This window comes from Gadus morhua, chromosome 9 (genome assembly GCF_902167405.1).
Source record: "Gadus morhua chromosome 9, gadMor3.0, whole genome shotgun sequence".
NCBI classification, from domain to species: domain Eukaryota; kingdom Metazoa; phylum Chordata; class Actinopteri; order Gadiformes; family Gadidae; genus Gadus; species Gadus morhua.
In genome coordinates this window covers 17569572-17584506 of record NC_044056.1, presented here as the reverse complement: position 1 = coordinate 17584506, position 14935 = coordinate 17569572, and the positions used below count along the sequence as shown (strand labels likewise).

The 14935-nt window shown below is 46.5% G+C and overlaps 1 protein-coding gene across 1 annotated transcript; it reads right to left on the bottom strand.

Annotated features, from left to right (window-relative positions):
- Positions 1–173: 173 nt before the first annotated feature.
- On the bottom strand, positions 174–14861 carry st3gal2 (ST3 beta-galactoside alpha-2,3-sialyltransferase 2; the record flags this gene model as incomplete). Its single annotated transcript, XM_030366140.1, has 7 exons — positions 174–4982; positions 5090–5209; positions 5988–6033; positions 6898–7077; positions 9307–9440; positions 10821–10880; positions 14184–14861. Coding segments are annotated over 7 exons (1392 nt in total), but the record flags the coding sequence as incomplete, so codon positions are not given.
- Between the last annotated feature and the right edge of the window lie 74 nt (positions 14862–14935).

The window sequence follows — 14935 nt, the reverse complement described above, 5'->3', positions numbered from 1 at the left end:
TTGACCATGGATAAGCAATATATTCTGTGACCACTATTCAGAAATTATAACCCACTCCCGGGCAATATCTTCAACCCGCACCTCACTAGTGAAAGAAAACAGATGACCTGTTTAACCTTCCAGAGTTTGGCCAAAATTGGTTAACAACTACTTTGTCATGAAATAAGACTACATTGTTTCATAAGCTTTTATTTATAAGATACAAACAGCCTCGGATAACATTTCATACATATTTAATTAAATGTAAGTACATTAAATGTATCCAGCGACATGAACAAAACAGTTTAAGCAGAACTGTGATGTATAGCCAGTTCAGACACAAACCACTGTAATGACAAATGCCATCTGTCTGAGTAAGCTTTCTCTAACTCTTGTGAAATGTTTTCAACTAAAGTAAAATGTATAAAAAAATACCATGGAATGCCTTTGGCTGACTCAAACTAATGAAGCAATTACAAGTTGTACCTTTCATGTTCTAACTCACCAAGGACAATACAGATTGCAACGTTGTCAAAAATAACTGTTGATCATTTAAAGAAGATACTTGTAAAGTTCTTATTAATTAGTTCCTTCTCTAACACTGAAACGGATAGTTATTCTCCCTAAGCAAATTTTATTATAAATTCATTATTTTGCTAAATTTAGATCAGTTTAGCACAAACCTGGCATATGAGCGATGTTCAGGGATTTTATTTATTTTTTCAGTAATTTGTTTACTTTCCTTTCAACATGATATGCAGAGATCAGTGATAATCAAGATCTGCTTTGATTTATTTCAGAATTAATGTTTTTTTGTATAATTTTCATTGAGTTTATTACATTTACTTTATCCACCCTTAGATACATTTTTATTCATTTGTATTTGTACAGCCTTACACGCGTCTAAATAGATCAGTTGGTTTCCTCTGCACAAACACATCAGCTTTTCATGCTATAGATCTAAAAGCAGATTCTTTGTCTGAAGTTTGTCTCAGTCTCTGAAGTTTAGAAACCTCATGAAGTCCTACTTCAAGTTCTTGGCACTCTAGAAAAGTATGCAGAAACTGCCCCTTCCAAGCAACAACAAATTGGGACATATCACTAATGTCCATATTTTCTTCTGATCTAATTTCAGTCTGCTAGGCAGGGGCCATGGGAACCGGCCTTATTAAGGACTTATCACGTCAAGACATCACGTCTAAGAATCGACTTGGTGAATGAAACAACTTGGGTCCCAAATAGCTCAACCTTTGGGCAGACCTGACAGACTCTGTAGCAGGTGTTTTTGAGCACGGTTCTATGAGCACCACGGAAACAAAGTATGCTCTGTCTATCTTTTGGGGGCACTGGCTGATAGTACCAGGCCAAAGAGCATCAGATGTGCAGCCTTTTGTCTTGTTTTGATAAAAAAAGAAATGGCTAAAAATATAGTGTTAGCTCCATCTGTATATGCCCACAGACAGAACAGTACATCGTACTCTTAAACACTTAAAGTACACATAATCACTTCTTCTGATCGGGTACAATTGGGAGCAATCTGTTCTTTTCTTTGTTTTGTGTGCTGTTGGTTAGAAGCAGCAGCCGGGGTAACTTATCTTGTTGCCATTATCTATCTCTAAATGTCATCTCAACATGACAACGGACTCCCTCGCCTGCCTGTGTAAAATGATCTAAATATCTCCTCAAATCACAATCTGTGTTGCTCGAACATCTGGCAGACTATTCAGGAATAATAAAAAAAAGTGCCGTGATTTTTTAGACCCAATTTTCCCCCACTACCGTATGCTGTTAAGTTTTCCAAACTAACACCAAAAGTCAACTAAAAATTGCTTTATTTCCAAAACACATTTGAGAAACTTGACTGTTTTAAAAGCAATTCCCCGGGGTTAGGAGGTCAGGAAGGGGGGGACCATGAGTAATAGGCCTAACAGTTGGACAATGAGCCACTGCTGATGACAAATTACTTAAGAATGTGCAGTGTCAGCATTGTACCAGTGTGTTGTTTCACCATTAAAATACATATTGTAATCACCTCGTTCTCTCCCACACTGGATCTGCTGCCGCCAAGTCGACAGAGCTCAGCCTTACGCAAATCGACGGTTAGAAAATAAACCTTTGAATGGCCTGTCCAGTTCCCGCCATGAACACCAGAGACCGAATAAAATGTGAGGAATGTGGTACATGATGTTTCTGCAAGGACTAACCTGCAAGAACAAGCCAAGAAGATGGTACCTACAAGCTAATACCTGCAAGAATGATTGTACGTTTTCCATCAAAACAATAAAACGGAGGAAAATGCATAAAAAACATCCAAAGTCTTAATAATGTCAAACAAGTTCCAGATGGACTGCTTCACATCTCGAGTCTACAGTTGAAAATAAGCAACATTTACATAGCGTGAAGATGGGAATTGAACCTGCAGGCAATAACGCCAGGAAAAGGCAGTGTTTCATATACATCAATGCATGTGTGGGTCTGTGTGTGTTTACGGTGTTGTACATTTGTGTACAGCTCAAAGGCACAGCTCACAGCCAGGCTGAGGTGCGTGTGTTTTTTGTGTGTGTGTGTGTGTGTGTGTGTGTGTGCGTGTGTGTGTGTGTGTGTGTGTGTGCGGGTAATGTGGTCTGCAATTACAGAAAGAAAAGTATCTGGAGGCGATGGCCACAGACAGGAAAAGGCACAAAAGCATGAATATTTGGTGTGCTATTTACTCATGAATAGTAAATAGTGTGTGTGTGTGTGTGTGTGTACGCATGTGCGTGTACGTGTGTGTGTGTGTGTGTGTGTGTGTGTGTGTGTGTGTGTTCAGTCAAGTCACACTTAAACTGACTGAACTGTAAAATGAGCCTAGCCCAACAGAGAGCATCTTATAGAAGAACACCATTATGCATCATTTCAAAAACACGTCCATCAAAATGATGTGTAGTAAAACATTGGTCACCCAGGAGACTGAAGGTATGGTTATACAATACTGTCAAATGATAACACAATATTTTATATCTGCTGATCACATGGGAGGCACAGAACTTAACTGCATTTATTGCCGTCACAGACAGATACCTTTTCATGCTAAATTGCTGGATAGACAAAGTTTCCTTGTGTGTCTTTGTATCTCGCCATTTCCTTTCCAGTAGCTGTATACTTGATTAATGCCATCCAGTAAGTAAGCCGTGCCATAGTTTGATTGAGCTAGCTGATTCATTCAAAGGTTAGTACATACTAGTCTGTGAAACCATCAAAATCGGGTGTGGAGGAAATTAATTAGCCAAACCTGCACATTCCAATGTTTGTTAAAAAAAAAAGGGAACTTAACCCTGTAAGGCATGTCTGAAGCTGTATCAGCTGTAAAATCATACCAGAAGTAGTACTGTTGTGTCTTGTATTTATCCACAGTTAACTCAACTACAGTGTTTATAAGCGGCACAACCTTTAAAACACCACAACTTGACTAAGCTTTGAAGGAAAGAAAGGGGAAAATTTATGAATGAAGAAGGTAAATCCATTGGCCCATGGCTAACAAGAACATAAAGAAACTAACTCTAATGCAGTTTTACAATGAGAACAGGGTCAAGAGGCAGAGTGTAAGGCGATAGATGGCCCCCCTGACCAGCTCAGTTCAATGTGTGCTGGAGGTGGAAGGCAGACAAGAAAATAAAGAAACAGAGAAAGAGAGACTCACTCTACAAAGCCGTGGGTCTGCTGTATCTTATCTTAAGCAGCACCTTCTACAACTTAAAAGACAAATCCCTCACAGAAACCCGCCAGAGAGGAATACAGATAATCAGTTTGTGTGTGTGTGTGTGTGTGTGTGTGTGTGTGTGTGTGTGTGTGTGTGTGTGTGTGTGTGTGTGTGTGTGTGTGTGTGTGTGTGTGTGTGTGTGTGTGTGTGTGTCTGTCTGTCTAAACAACAACAAAGTCCCAGAATAAACATAATGTCATCAGTACACTCAAAAAGATGCACCACAGATATAACTCACTGAGAGTCTTAAAATTGTGTGCGGGTTAGTGGTAACCAGAGCCATTGAACACCCGGACACACTGAACCCAAAACATGTTTGTGTGTCCACAAACATCCATCCTGGAGCTCAAACTGAGCAGGCTCCCCATAATAGACAGTGTGATGTGTCGTCGTCCCCCCCCCCCCCCCCCCCCCCCCCGATGATTAGATTGTGATGGGCAGGGCACAGCTGCTCATCGGCCTTCTAAATTAAAAGTCTGTTCGTCGGCGAGCTCCACGAGGTCCCCAATCTGTCGTATATCAAAGGGTTTGGGTTGTGGTTGCTTCCACAGTCCCACAGCCAACCTGTGCCCATTTAAGAGGTCTTGGAGGGAGGCCTTAAATACAAGTGAGGGTGAGGCAGGGCCAAGACGCAAGTACCACGGTATTGGCTCTGCAGCAAACAGTGGGTCCTCGCTTGCACATCGCTTGGGTCCTTCTCACTTTCAATTCTTCCGCGGTGTTTCCTCTGAAAGAGCCGACTGATGGTGCCGTTCTTGGTGTGATTCATGTGGTAAAATGACCCCACCAGGGGGCAGGAAGTCCACGCTGGTTCCTATGGAGTCAGGACAATCACTGTGTTTTGTAATAATTCCTGAAACCACTTTCCCTTTGTCGTTTGGCATAAACAACTTGTTCAACTATTAGTGGGGATTAGCCCAAAGCTCCCAATAGTTGTTGAGAAGTTCCAACTTCCGAATTGAAACCCGGGGACTCACTGGTAGTTCACACTCCCACCACATTCTGTGGGTTAGGAGATACGTTCAAGACCCCCCCCCCGCTGTTTTGGGTTGTGCGGCCACCGATAACCACGTGTCCGGTGCCTCCTCCTCTACTTCCCGGGGTAAACTGTTATCTTGCCGGTCTTGGCCAGCCGCTGGATGATCTGCGCTTCGTAGTCGGCGTCGTGAACCCCCGTCTTGCGGAACTCCCCAGAGTAGCGGTTCTGCTCCCAGTAGTGGTGCCAGTTACCGCGACTGTCGGCCCCGAAGCCAAACACGTTCACCTGGAGGCGGGGGGGGTAAGGGATGGGTAAGGGATTTCAGAGTGACCTCATTGAGCAGAGAGAGGAAGGTGAGACAGTGGGTGAGAATAAGAGTGAAGGCTGCTGACCTCGTCACAGACGTGCAGGGCGAAGAAGAGCACCAGCAGGCCGGTGGACGGGTAGCGGCCGTGGTGTTTGGTCCAGCGGTCGTGGATGTACTTAAAGAAGGCCGGGTTGAAGATCTGCACCTGAGGGGCAGACAGGGACCACACCGGGGGGAATGCGTCAGATCCTCAGGGATTAAGTGTTGAGCAGGGAAAGGGGAGGGGGGGAGGAGGGGGAGGAGGGAGAGGAGGGGAGAGGGGGAGGAGGGAGAGGAGGAGGAGGGAGAGGAGGGAGAGGAGAGAGAGGAGGGGAGGAGGGGAGGAGGGAGAGGAGGGGAGGAGGGAGAGGAGGAGGAGGGAGAGGAGGGAGAGGAGAGAGAGGAGGGGAGGAGGGGAGGAGGGAGAGGAGGGGAGGAGGGAGAGGAGGGGAGAGGGGGAGGAGGGGAGAGGGGGAGGAGGGAGAGGGGGAGGAGGGGGAGGAGGGAGAGGAGGGGAGAGGGGGAGGAGGGGAGAAGGGAAGGGGGGGAGAAGGGAAGGGGGGGAGGACGGCTAAAGATCCTCCTGCGCTTTCCTTTTTGCATTTCAATCCAAAAGCGATGCTGAGTTTATGTGAAAATATTCAATGGGCTTTATTAAAAACATTCACAATGTGCCATGTTGGCCCAATAAGAGATGCTCCCCAGACATCCTTGAGTTGTTGGGATTAAGTTTGGGGTTTATTAATATTTCATGGATTAAAATAAGAGCAGAGGATGATTAAAGGCAAGCGGTGATCCCTCATAATCCAAAGTGTTGAGTGTGATGCCGAGATATTAGGATGAATGTACGTATATGTATGTAGCCATATGGGCAGGTTTTGGTTTCTGTGTGTGTGTGTGTGTGTATAGCAATAGTGATGACGTTAAACATTGATGTCACATACCTTGTCTTTGTCCACTCTGAGGAACTGCTTGACTGGAGCATACGTACTGGGAGCCGGCAAGAAAGACAGCGAGAAAGGGATAAAAATATAAGAAAAGAGAAACGGCAAAGTAGGGAGAGAGAGGAAGGGAAGACTGATGATTAAGATGGGGATTGGACAGTGGGTTGTTGTATTCATGATGGATTCTGTAGTTGTTAATATGATATTATATGCCAGACTATTCCAGTCCTGTGATTCCTGCAGGCTCATAACTAGAGACGGAACAGAACCAGGCCAGTACCTGTGTATTGTCGTGTGTGCATCAGCAGCAACATGCTCCCTTTGTCTCATTCTGGGTCCTTGCTCTACATTGATTTACTGTGATCCTGTTCCAAGTGCTTGAGTGCATTCAGTGTTGTGCCACATGGCAGATCTATCGTGTGCAGCCATCGTTGTGCATTTTGTTCAGTGCTGTGAGGCTTCTGCTCTTGTTTGCACAGTATGCGTTCATATAAACGTTAAGGATCTGGGAGTTTGGCATGCGTGCGAATGTGTGTGTGAGCCTCATGTCTGTGAGAGTATGTGTCTGCATGGGTTTGTGTCTGAATGTCTATCTGTGTGTGTGTCTGCATGTCTGTTTTTGTGACACCATGTCTGTGTGTAGATGTGTGTGTATTGTGTGTGTGTGTGTGTGTGTCTGCATATCAGTGTGTCTATGAGCATGTCTATGAGTGTGTGCGTCTTTATGTCTATGTGTGTGAGTTTGTGTGTCTGCACGCGTGTGTATGCAAGTCTGTGCGTGTGTGTGTCTGCATGTTCCAGTGTGTGTGTGAGGCTGTGGGTGTGTTTGTCTTCATGCGTGCGTCTGCATGCATGTACGTGTGTGCGTGTGTGTGTCTATGTGTGTGTGTTTTCTGCATCGTCCCCTCACAATCGTATGTGGCCTGTGGAGAGGGCGCTGGTGATCCAGAGCAGGTCCAGGGTCTTGAAGGGGACCAGGACGAAGCTGACGTTGGCGGCCAGGTTCTTGGCACTCTCGGGGTACATGAAGTGGTGGGTGGTCCGGCTTCCCGCGTCCTCCTCGTAGCCCACTGTGGGAGCCAGGTTTATTCTGAGGGACGGACAGACGGAAGAAGGATCTTGTAGAATCGTTGTGGAAATAGGTCTAAATTAAATAGCATGGCACGTGTATCCAGTATGGCCATGGGGTGTAGTGGTGTAGAGGGCGTGAAAAGAACATGACGTTATACATATTTCCGTCGAGCATACTTATTTTTAGAGTGGAACGCAGACTAAACATTGAGCTAGTGTGTTGTCATGATGGCCCAGCATGTGGAGTAACTAACGAGTAAACCACCTTGGTAAGGAGCAGATAGAACACGGTTCCAACAAATGTCCTTAAGTAACATGAGAAGCGCCCGCAAAAATATGCCCTATTTTTATTGTTCTTCCAACAATAATGACTTCTGGAATCCCACTTAGTAGCATGGTAAGCTGGTGTACTGAATACCATCGCTTTTCAAAGAGTTGTATAGATGGTGATGCCAGTGAATGCTAACTGAACACAAATATGCACGTAGTTGTTAGGGCCCATGGCTGCCTGCTCTCCTAATTAGCACAGTACTCTCTATCTGTTGCTCCTCATCCCTCAGTTGTTTTCCCCGTTCATCTCCCTCATTCCTCCTTTGAATAACATGCCGTCAACTTGGAACCAACGATGGGGGTGGTTATCTTATTTTTAATTCCCACAACAACACCATCCCCCACATCAACCCTTTATTATAGTGTTTCCCTTCCCCCCCGAAAAAGGGAAACTCATTTGATTAGTGTGCTAATTCTTCGTTTGATGAATTTCGAACAGATTATTTGTCGGTGGAAAAGGGGAAAACACTGCAGATGTGTGACTTGGACGCCACAGGGAGTAGGGAAAGCAATTGGTTTCCATAGCTGGTCTATAGTTAAGTAATTGCATGGCTTTTGCAAATTATATAGATCATTCCATGTGCCTTTAACTGTTGATACTTCATGTGCGAAATCCTCAATGAACATGATGTGCGCCTCGCATAATTGGACATCGTACGCGTTACGACAAGAGCTTCTTGATTATACCACAGAGCCTAACATGTGTCGATTGCAGACTCCGATAGCTGTGGGCTGAATGTAGGCATGCTTGATTGTAAGCACACAGACACAGACACAGACACAGACACACACACACACACACACACACACACACACACACACACACACACACACACAGACACACCCACCACGCACGCACGCACGCACGCACGCACGCACGCACGCACGCACACGCACACGCACACGCACACACACACACACACACACACGCACACACACACACAAGCTCTGGTATAGCTGCATGAACATAACGTCCATTGTCCATGCCAACAATGACTTCCTTGTTGGATCAACAACAATGGTGAATGAAACCCAAAATAAATAGATAATGAGTGAATGAATGAAAATAAATGCATCAATAAATACATTATCAGAATATCCAGTGATCTAAACGATCTAAACGAGTACAGCTTCTTAGAAGCATGACAATTGTGTTTGATTACACCATGGATGACTGTTGTTAGCGTCTGTGTCTGTGTTCACTGTGCATCTGTGTTTGACTGTGTGTCTGTGTCTGTCCATCTAATATGGACCTTAACACACGCTTTCAGGTGAATTGATCTATAATTCACTGTCCACATTGCAACCTTCTTGCTCTCTCCTCCACTCGAACACGGGCCAAAGTCAATATAGGTCAACAGGCTCTATGAACACTCTGTTGTGTCCACATTGTGACACATCTCAACCGTAAACAATTGCAGGGACAACGGCTGAACACACTCAAATATGAAGTACAGCTTCTTAGAAGCATGACAACTGTGTTTGAAACAGCAGTTAACTGCTTTCATCCAGAAATTATTTTTACATTTATGAGACACTGTGCCATCAGTGAGTCATGCGGAAACGGCAATTTCGGCAGCATATGTTCAGGCAGACAGTAGTGTTAGTCAGTAATATATCTGCACACATAATTCCACCCAGACTGCACGGGGGCATGGCTACAGTGGCCCTCTGGCATCCTTGGCTCATTTTCATATCTATAATTATATACAATCATAATTTATTGTTGCAGGTTTGACTACTGCTACGAAATATAATAATAATATAATAAATGTATAAGATCATATTAATGGGGGGGGGGTCCTCCTTCTTTGCTTGAGCTACTGCCCCCCATTGTCTGAGCACGTCCCCGGCTCCACTCCCACCCTCCCCACCCCCTCCCCCCTCTGTGGCTCTGCCCCCCCGGCCCCCGCCTCACCTCATGATGTGGTTGTGTCCGTCGATGGCGGCGCCGTACGCGGCCCCGCGGAGGTTCCCAGAGTTCCCCACCACGGCGCAGCGCAGGCAGCGCTGCTGGTCCCACCAGGAGTACGGAGAGTGTCCCGGGATCACCTGCAGGGGACGGCCCGCCCACCCCCGTTAAGACGCTGGGCTCAGAGACGGACAGGAATCAGAGAGAATAATGGGAAAACGACCAGTAGAACAACAGTTGTGGGGTTTGAGTTTGACTGGATTGTTTCTTGACGAAGAATTGGCTAATATTCATGAAACAGATATCCCTCTATCAGAAGTCCGTCCCTCTTTCTTTGCTCTTGCTGCTAAAACCAATGTCACTGAAACTAATATCGCTCCCTCTGAAACATGCTTGAGTGTATGTCTCGCCACTCGGAGTCCTAGAGCGGATCCCGTTCCAGGCGTTCCTTCTTGAGAGGATAGAGATTGGGTTCTGGGTTGAGTGGATCCTGTTCCAGGCGTTCCTTCTTGAGAGGATAGAGATTGGGTTCTGGGTTGAGTGGATCCCGTTCCAGGCGTTCCTTCCTGAGAGGATAATGACTGGGTTCTGGGTTGAGTGGATCCTGTTCCAGGCGTTCCTTCTTGAGAGGATAATGACTGGGTCATTGGTTGAGTGGATCCCGTTCCAGGCGTTCCTTCTTGAGAGGATAATGACTGGGTCATTGGTTGAGTGGATCCCGTTCCAGGCGTTCCTTCCTGAGAGGATAATGACTTGCTTCTGGGTTCAATTCGACTTCAACCCCCGTATGGATTTGAAGGCCAATGATCCGACAAACCAAATGACCGCAGCCAATCAGGTTGGCCACTTTATCACCGCAATTACGGCCCTGTGAGTGAGGTTGACCCTGGAGGACACTTGTCACTCCATTAAGCCGGCACTAGGGGGAGGACCAGGCGTTCAGAGCACATGTCCTTGGGATGTCACGGCCATCAGGGCAAGAACACTGTGATGACCCAACGATTACTACAGTAGCTGTGTTCATTGTTATTGTAGGCTATTACTAACCAACTCAACTGGTAGAGGCCGGCACTCACACTGCCCGGGGTTTAACTCCCACTGGGGCCACTCATGCTAGAAGTATAAGCACTCACGGTTCTGTAAAACTATTTGGCTCGCATTTACATACTGCCAGACAGTCTGTAAAGTCGGCATGAGAGAATGTATTTTACTAGAGTGGCACCATGAGTGCAGATGTGAATAATAATTATGCTCCTTTCTTCAGAAACTTCATCTCGCCTAGCCATTCGAGACATTTAATCCTCGGTCTCTGCAGTAAATAGCCTGACACTGCTTTATCAAGAACTGCCAGACAAAGGAAAATATTGCCATCGTTTCAAAGATATTAATGAATGAACCGGCACAGTGCTTTGTTTGAATCAAACTGACCGAGGGCGTGAGTGTGTCAAGGCATTGATTGCGGGCGGGTTCCAGTTAAGTCATTGAATTAAAGAGAGAGGCACTGGAGTAATATACATTACCTGGAACAACCTCAGTAGCACCTGGTGGATACTGTGGGGCTTGAACTGGGGCTGGAGCATCTAGAAAAAGACACAAACAAGCAAGGTTCAATGTTCAATGGGTTTCATGACCACATGTGTTTGTTATGGCTGAGGAAAGGCCATGTGAGTGGCTGGTTCCACATAGGCCCTAACCCTAAACCAACAGAGGGGTCGGATGGACATAAAGCACAAACAGGATGTGGAACTAGTAACGGTGGGCAAAAAAAAAGGAAATAAATGCAATAAACTTTATACTCTACTTAAAAAATCGTATTAAATTCCCAAAAGGCCAAACAGATGTAGAAACTGAAATGAAAACAACCCACTGTATGCCAGCCAATCTTACTTATCTTTTTTATTATCTTTAACATCTGATTATCCCGTCATGATTTGATCATCGTGTTAGAACTTGCTTTTGCTTTTGAAATCTGAACATTATGTTACTTTGCTTTCTTCCCATCTGCAGGAATTACTGCAAGCCAAGTATTATATTCCCTGAAAGGCTTACTCAGACCCCTATCAATAGAGCTAAATATAAAAAGATCACCTTCATTAAGACCCCCAGCTTTCACAAGGAAAAGAACAAGAACAGAATAAGATGAGAGGTTTTAAGATTAATAAAATGAGAGAGGCAGGGAGGGCAAAAGATGTTTGGTGTGAATGAAAGAATGTGAGTGGCTGCGTCACACGCTGTTAAGGTTAAAATACTTTGCTCTTTCCTTCTGCACACAAGCACTTTACGGTACAGGTTTAACATTCCATTCTCTAAGCTCAATAAGACATTCGGTTTTTCATCTGCATTAACTATTAGCTTCCCTCGCATAAGGAGTTTGCTTCTGAAGTGTTTATGTTCAGCTGGGTTGGTTTAGCCATTGGTCTATCCTCTTAAATGTGACGTCACGCATGGTCTTCAATATCTGAACACATCTTTAATGTCTGTGTGGCCTCACCATGCCTAGAACTGATCATTATTTCCCGTCGTACTTCCCTTCCATTTTCCCTTCAATTTTTTTCAAGTCCGTTTTTTCCAGTACTGAGCGACCTCATTCCAATCGTCACCCACATGATGATTCACACAGCGACATTGTCATGGAAATCTGCCACACAGCACTGCCCCACTCAATCAAACAACAATGGATACATGTGTTTCCATATGGAATAAGGATGCTTTCCCTCCATTATAAATCCAATATGGGGTTGTCTCTCCACAAAGAATTGATATTTTATCATCGGGTTGATGCACGCTCGTCGACGTTAATTTGTGTGGGTGTGGAATGTATATATTGCAGCTCTATCTACTGTAGGTCTAGTCTCTGTGGTTGCTGTGTGGGGACGCATGTTTAATGCAGCAACAGCAGCAGCGACTGAGACATGTCTCCGACACTGTGTATAAATACACATTCTATATATATATATATTGAAAAAAATTACCAAGTTAGGATGGACCCGTGGTAAGGGCTTGATCCTGTCTGTGCCTACTGATGTGTACACAACGACACAAGGCAACCAAATGTGTAAGCGTTTATGTTGACATTTTCAAGCATATGATAATCCCAAAGCTTTTGGCCTTGTTTCATTTTAATTTTCCTAGATTTTTTGTCCTATCCACACTATGCTCTCCCTAATCTCTGTTCTATTTGAGCCCCCGCCAGAACACGTAGGAAAGTGTTTATTTGAAGAAGACTGCGTGCGTACATGCGGGAATCAACTGGCACACGCGTTCAGTTCCGCTGGATTATTTCCCCACAGCCACCAGAATAACTAATGCTTAACCGGGTGTGCTCACCTTTTATACACACAGCTAGAGAACATTTTGCTCTGTGCTTCATTATTATTAATTCATGATCAGGTTCAGATCATCGAAATGCTGAGCCCCGAGCGCAGAATGTTCTTCCGCCAGCAGAACCAGCCTGTTGAAACTTTTCATGAAGAACATGTTGGACCATCTGGATAAATAGGTAGAAAGCAGTGGAACCGAGCCGAACAGTTGATAGTTATATAACCGTTCACTCAAGGCTACTGCAGAGTCGACATTTACTCTACAAGGGGTTATATCCTCATTTTTTTTAACTGATGGCAACAAAATTCTCTAAAGGAAGGGAGATGTGGTTTTAAAGGGAAGCTGGGGGAAGATATTGGTTTGATCTGAGATAAAAGCACTCCTAAGAGAGCAGTATGTTTAATGCCGTAAATCATGGCCTTTAAACTAGTCATCTGTCTCCAGGGCTGTATTCCCTCGCCCTGTCCATCCCTCCTCCTTTCTCTCTGTTTACAACCGTCCCCTCAAGCCTGCTTCTCTCCTTTAATTCATCCTCTGTCCAATCTGTTCCCTAGCTCTCATCTCTGCCACGTTTGACCCTTTTTCATTACTTTCCACCCGCTCCGCTTCATGATTCCCAAAATCTGTCATCATCTGTTCCTCTTAAGGTCCCTGCGCATGTTTTCTTCATTCCGTCTCTCCAGTCTTTTACATTTCTTTCCAGTCTCACATCTCGGTCTACCAGCCCCCGCCCGCCTCCCACCCTTTATAAAGAGTCGGAGCAGATGTCCAGCTATAGGACGTCTGCTCGCTCAATCCCCCACCTCCTCCGGGCTCACGCTGCCGAGGTGTCCTTGAGCGTTGCGTTAAACACCAGTGGGTCAACGTGTGAAAAGCAATTTGAGCAGTCACATTCAAATATAAGTGCAAGCACGTACCCGCCTACACACCCCCACATACTGTTTTACCAAGAATAATTAAGTAAGTGCTTGGAGTACGTCTTGCTCTCTCTCTCTCTCTCTCTCTCTCTCTCTCTCTCTCTCTCTCTCTCTCGCTCCCTTTCTCTCTGTCTTTCTGTCTGTCTGTCTGTTTGTCTCTGTCTCTCTTTCTCTCTCCAAGAATCTAGTTGGCTCCACAATGATACATAAAAAGAGCAAAACGAGGAAGGAGCAGAGAAAAATTAGGAATGGGGTGAGCAGACACCCACACACCCACACGTACACACAAACAGATCCAGACAGACAGAAGGGCAAACATAGACGCGCATGCACAAAAATAAAACTGGAAAGACATTTTTTTGAATTTCTTCAATGTTGTGGTTGAATGTGCTGGAGAAAGTGTACAGTATATGTAAACATAGGTACACACACACACACACACACACACACACACACACACACACACACACACACACACACACACACACACACACACACACACACACACACACACACACACACACACACACACACAGCTTCCTCCATCACAAAACACAAACAGAAACTCCCAATAGCGCAGGCCACCCCGTTCATATCCACACAGCCCTCCCATGACGTAAGGTACGTAGTGCTGCAGTGACTTACCACCCACCAGTAGTACACATCGGAGGGCAGCTCGATGTTGTCCTTGGTCCACACCGGGGCGATGTCCGGCTCGTAGTTCTCATCGAACCAGTCGGAGACCCCCGGGTCGCCCACGCAGCGCGGGCAGGCGCACGTCCTCTGCTGGGGGGGGCCGACGCCACCGCCGCCGGCGCTGTCGGCGGGCAGCGCCGGGCGCCGGGCGCCGGCGTAGCTAGGCACCAGCTTCACCCGCCGGGACTCCTCCCAGCCGGGCGCCTCCAGGTAGTTGAAGCCCACGGCACCGCGCAGCGACACGGAGAAGAAGAGCGAGGTGAGGAAGACCACGGCCAGCGAGCTCAGCAGGACGCACGCTCTCCTGGAGCACCTCACGCCCCCCCCTCCCCCTCCTCCTCCTCCTCCTCTCTCGCTCCCCTTCTCCAGGCCTCCATCCGGGCCTAAGTTACCTCCCGCCCCCCCCTTGCCTCCACCACCTCCACCCGCCCAGGGCCTGAGCTCCGACAGCCAGGGGGCTCCTCTGGTCAGCCCCCCGCCCCAGGGACTCCATGCGGCCCAGCCCGGGCGTCTGTCCCGCTGCAGCGTGGCGGACGGGACGCGGCCCCCCCACGGCCATGCCCCCGGCCCTTGGCCTGCCACCGTGCCCACCCCTGCCTCTTCCCCCGCCTCTTTCCCCCCGGCTGCCCGGGCTTAACAACCACCCAGCCGTGTTCGGCGGGGCTGGGATGACTGGGCACAGCTTTTCCCCCCGCCTCCGC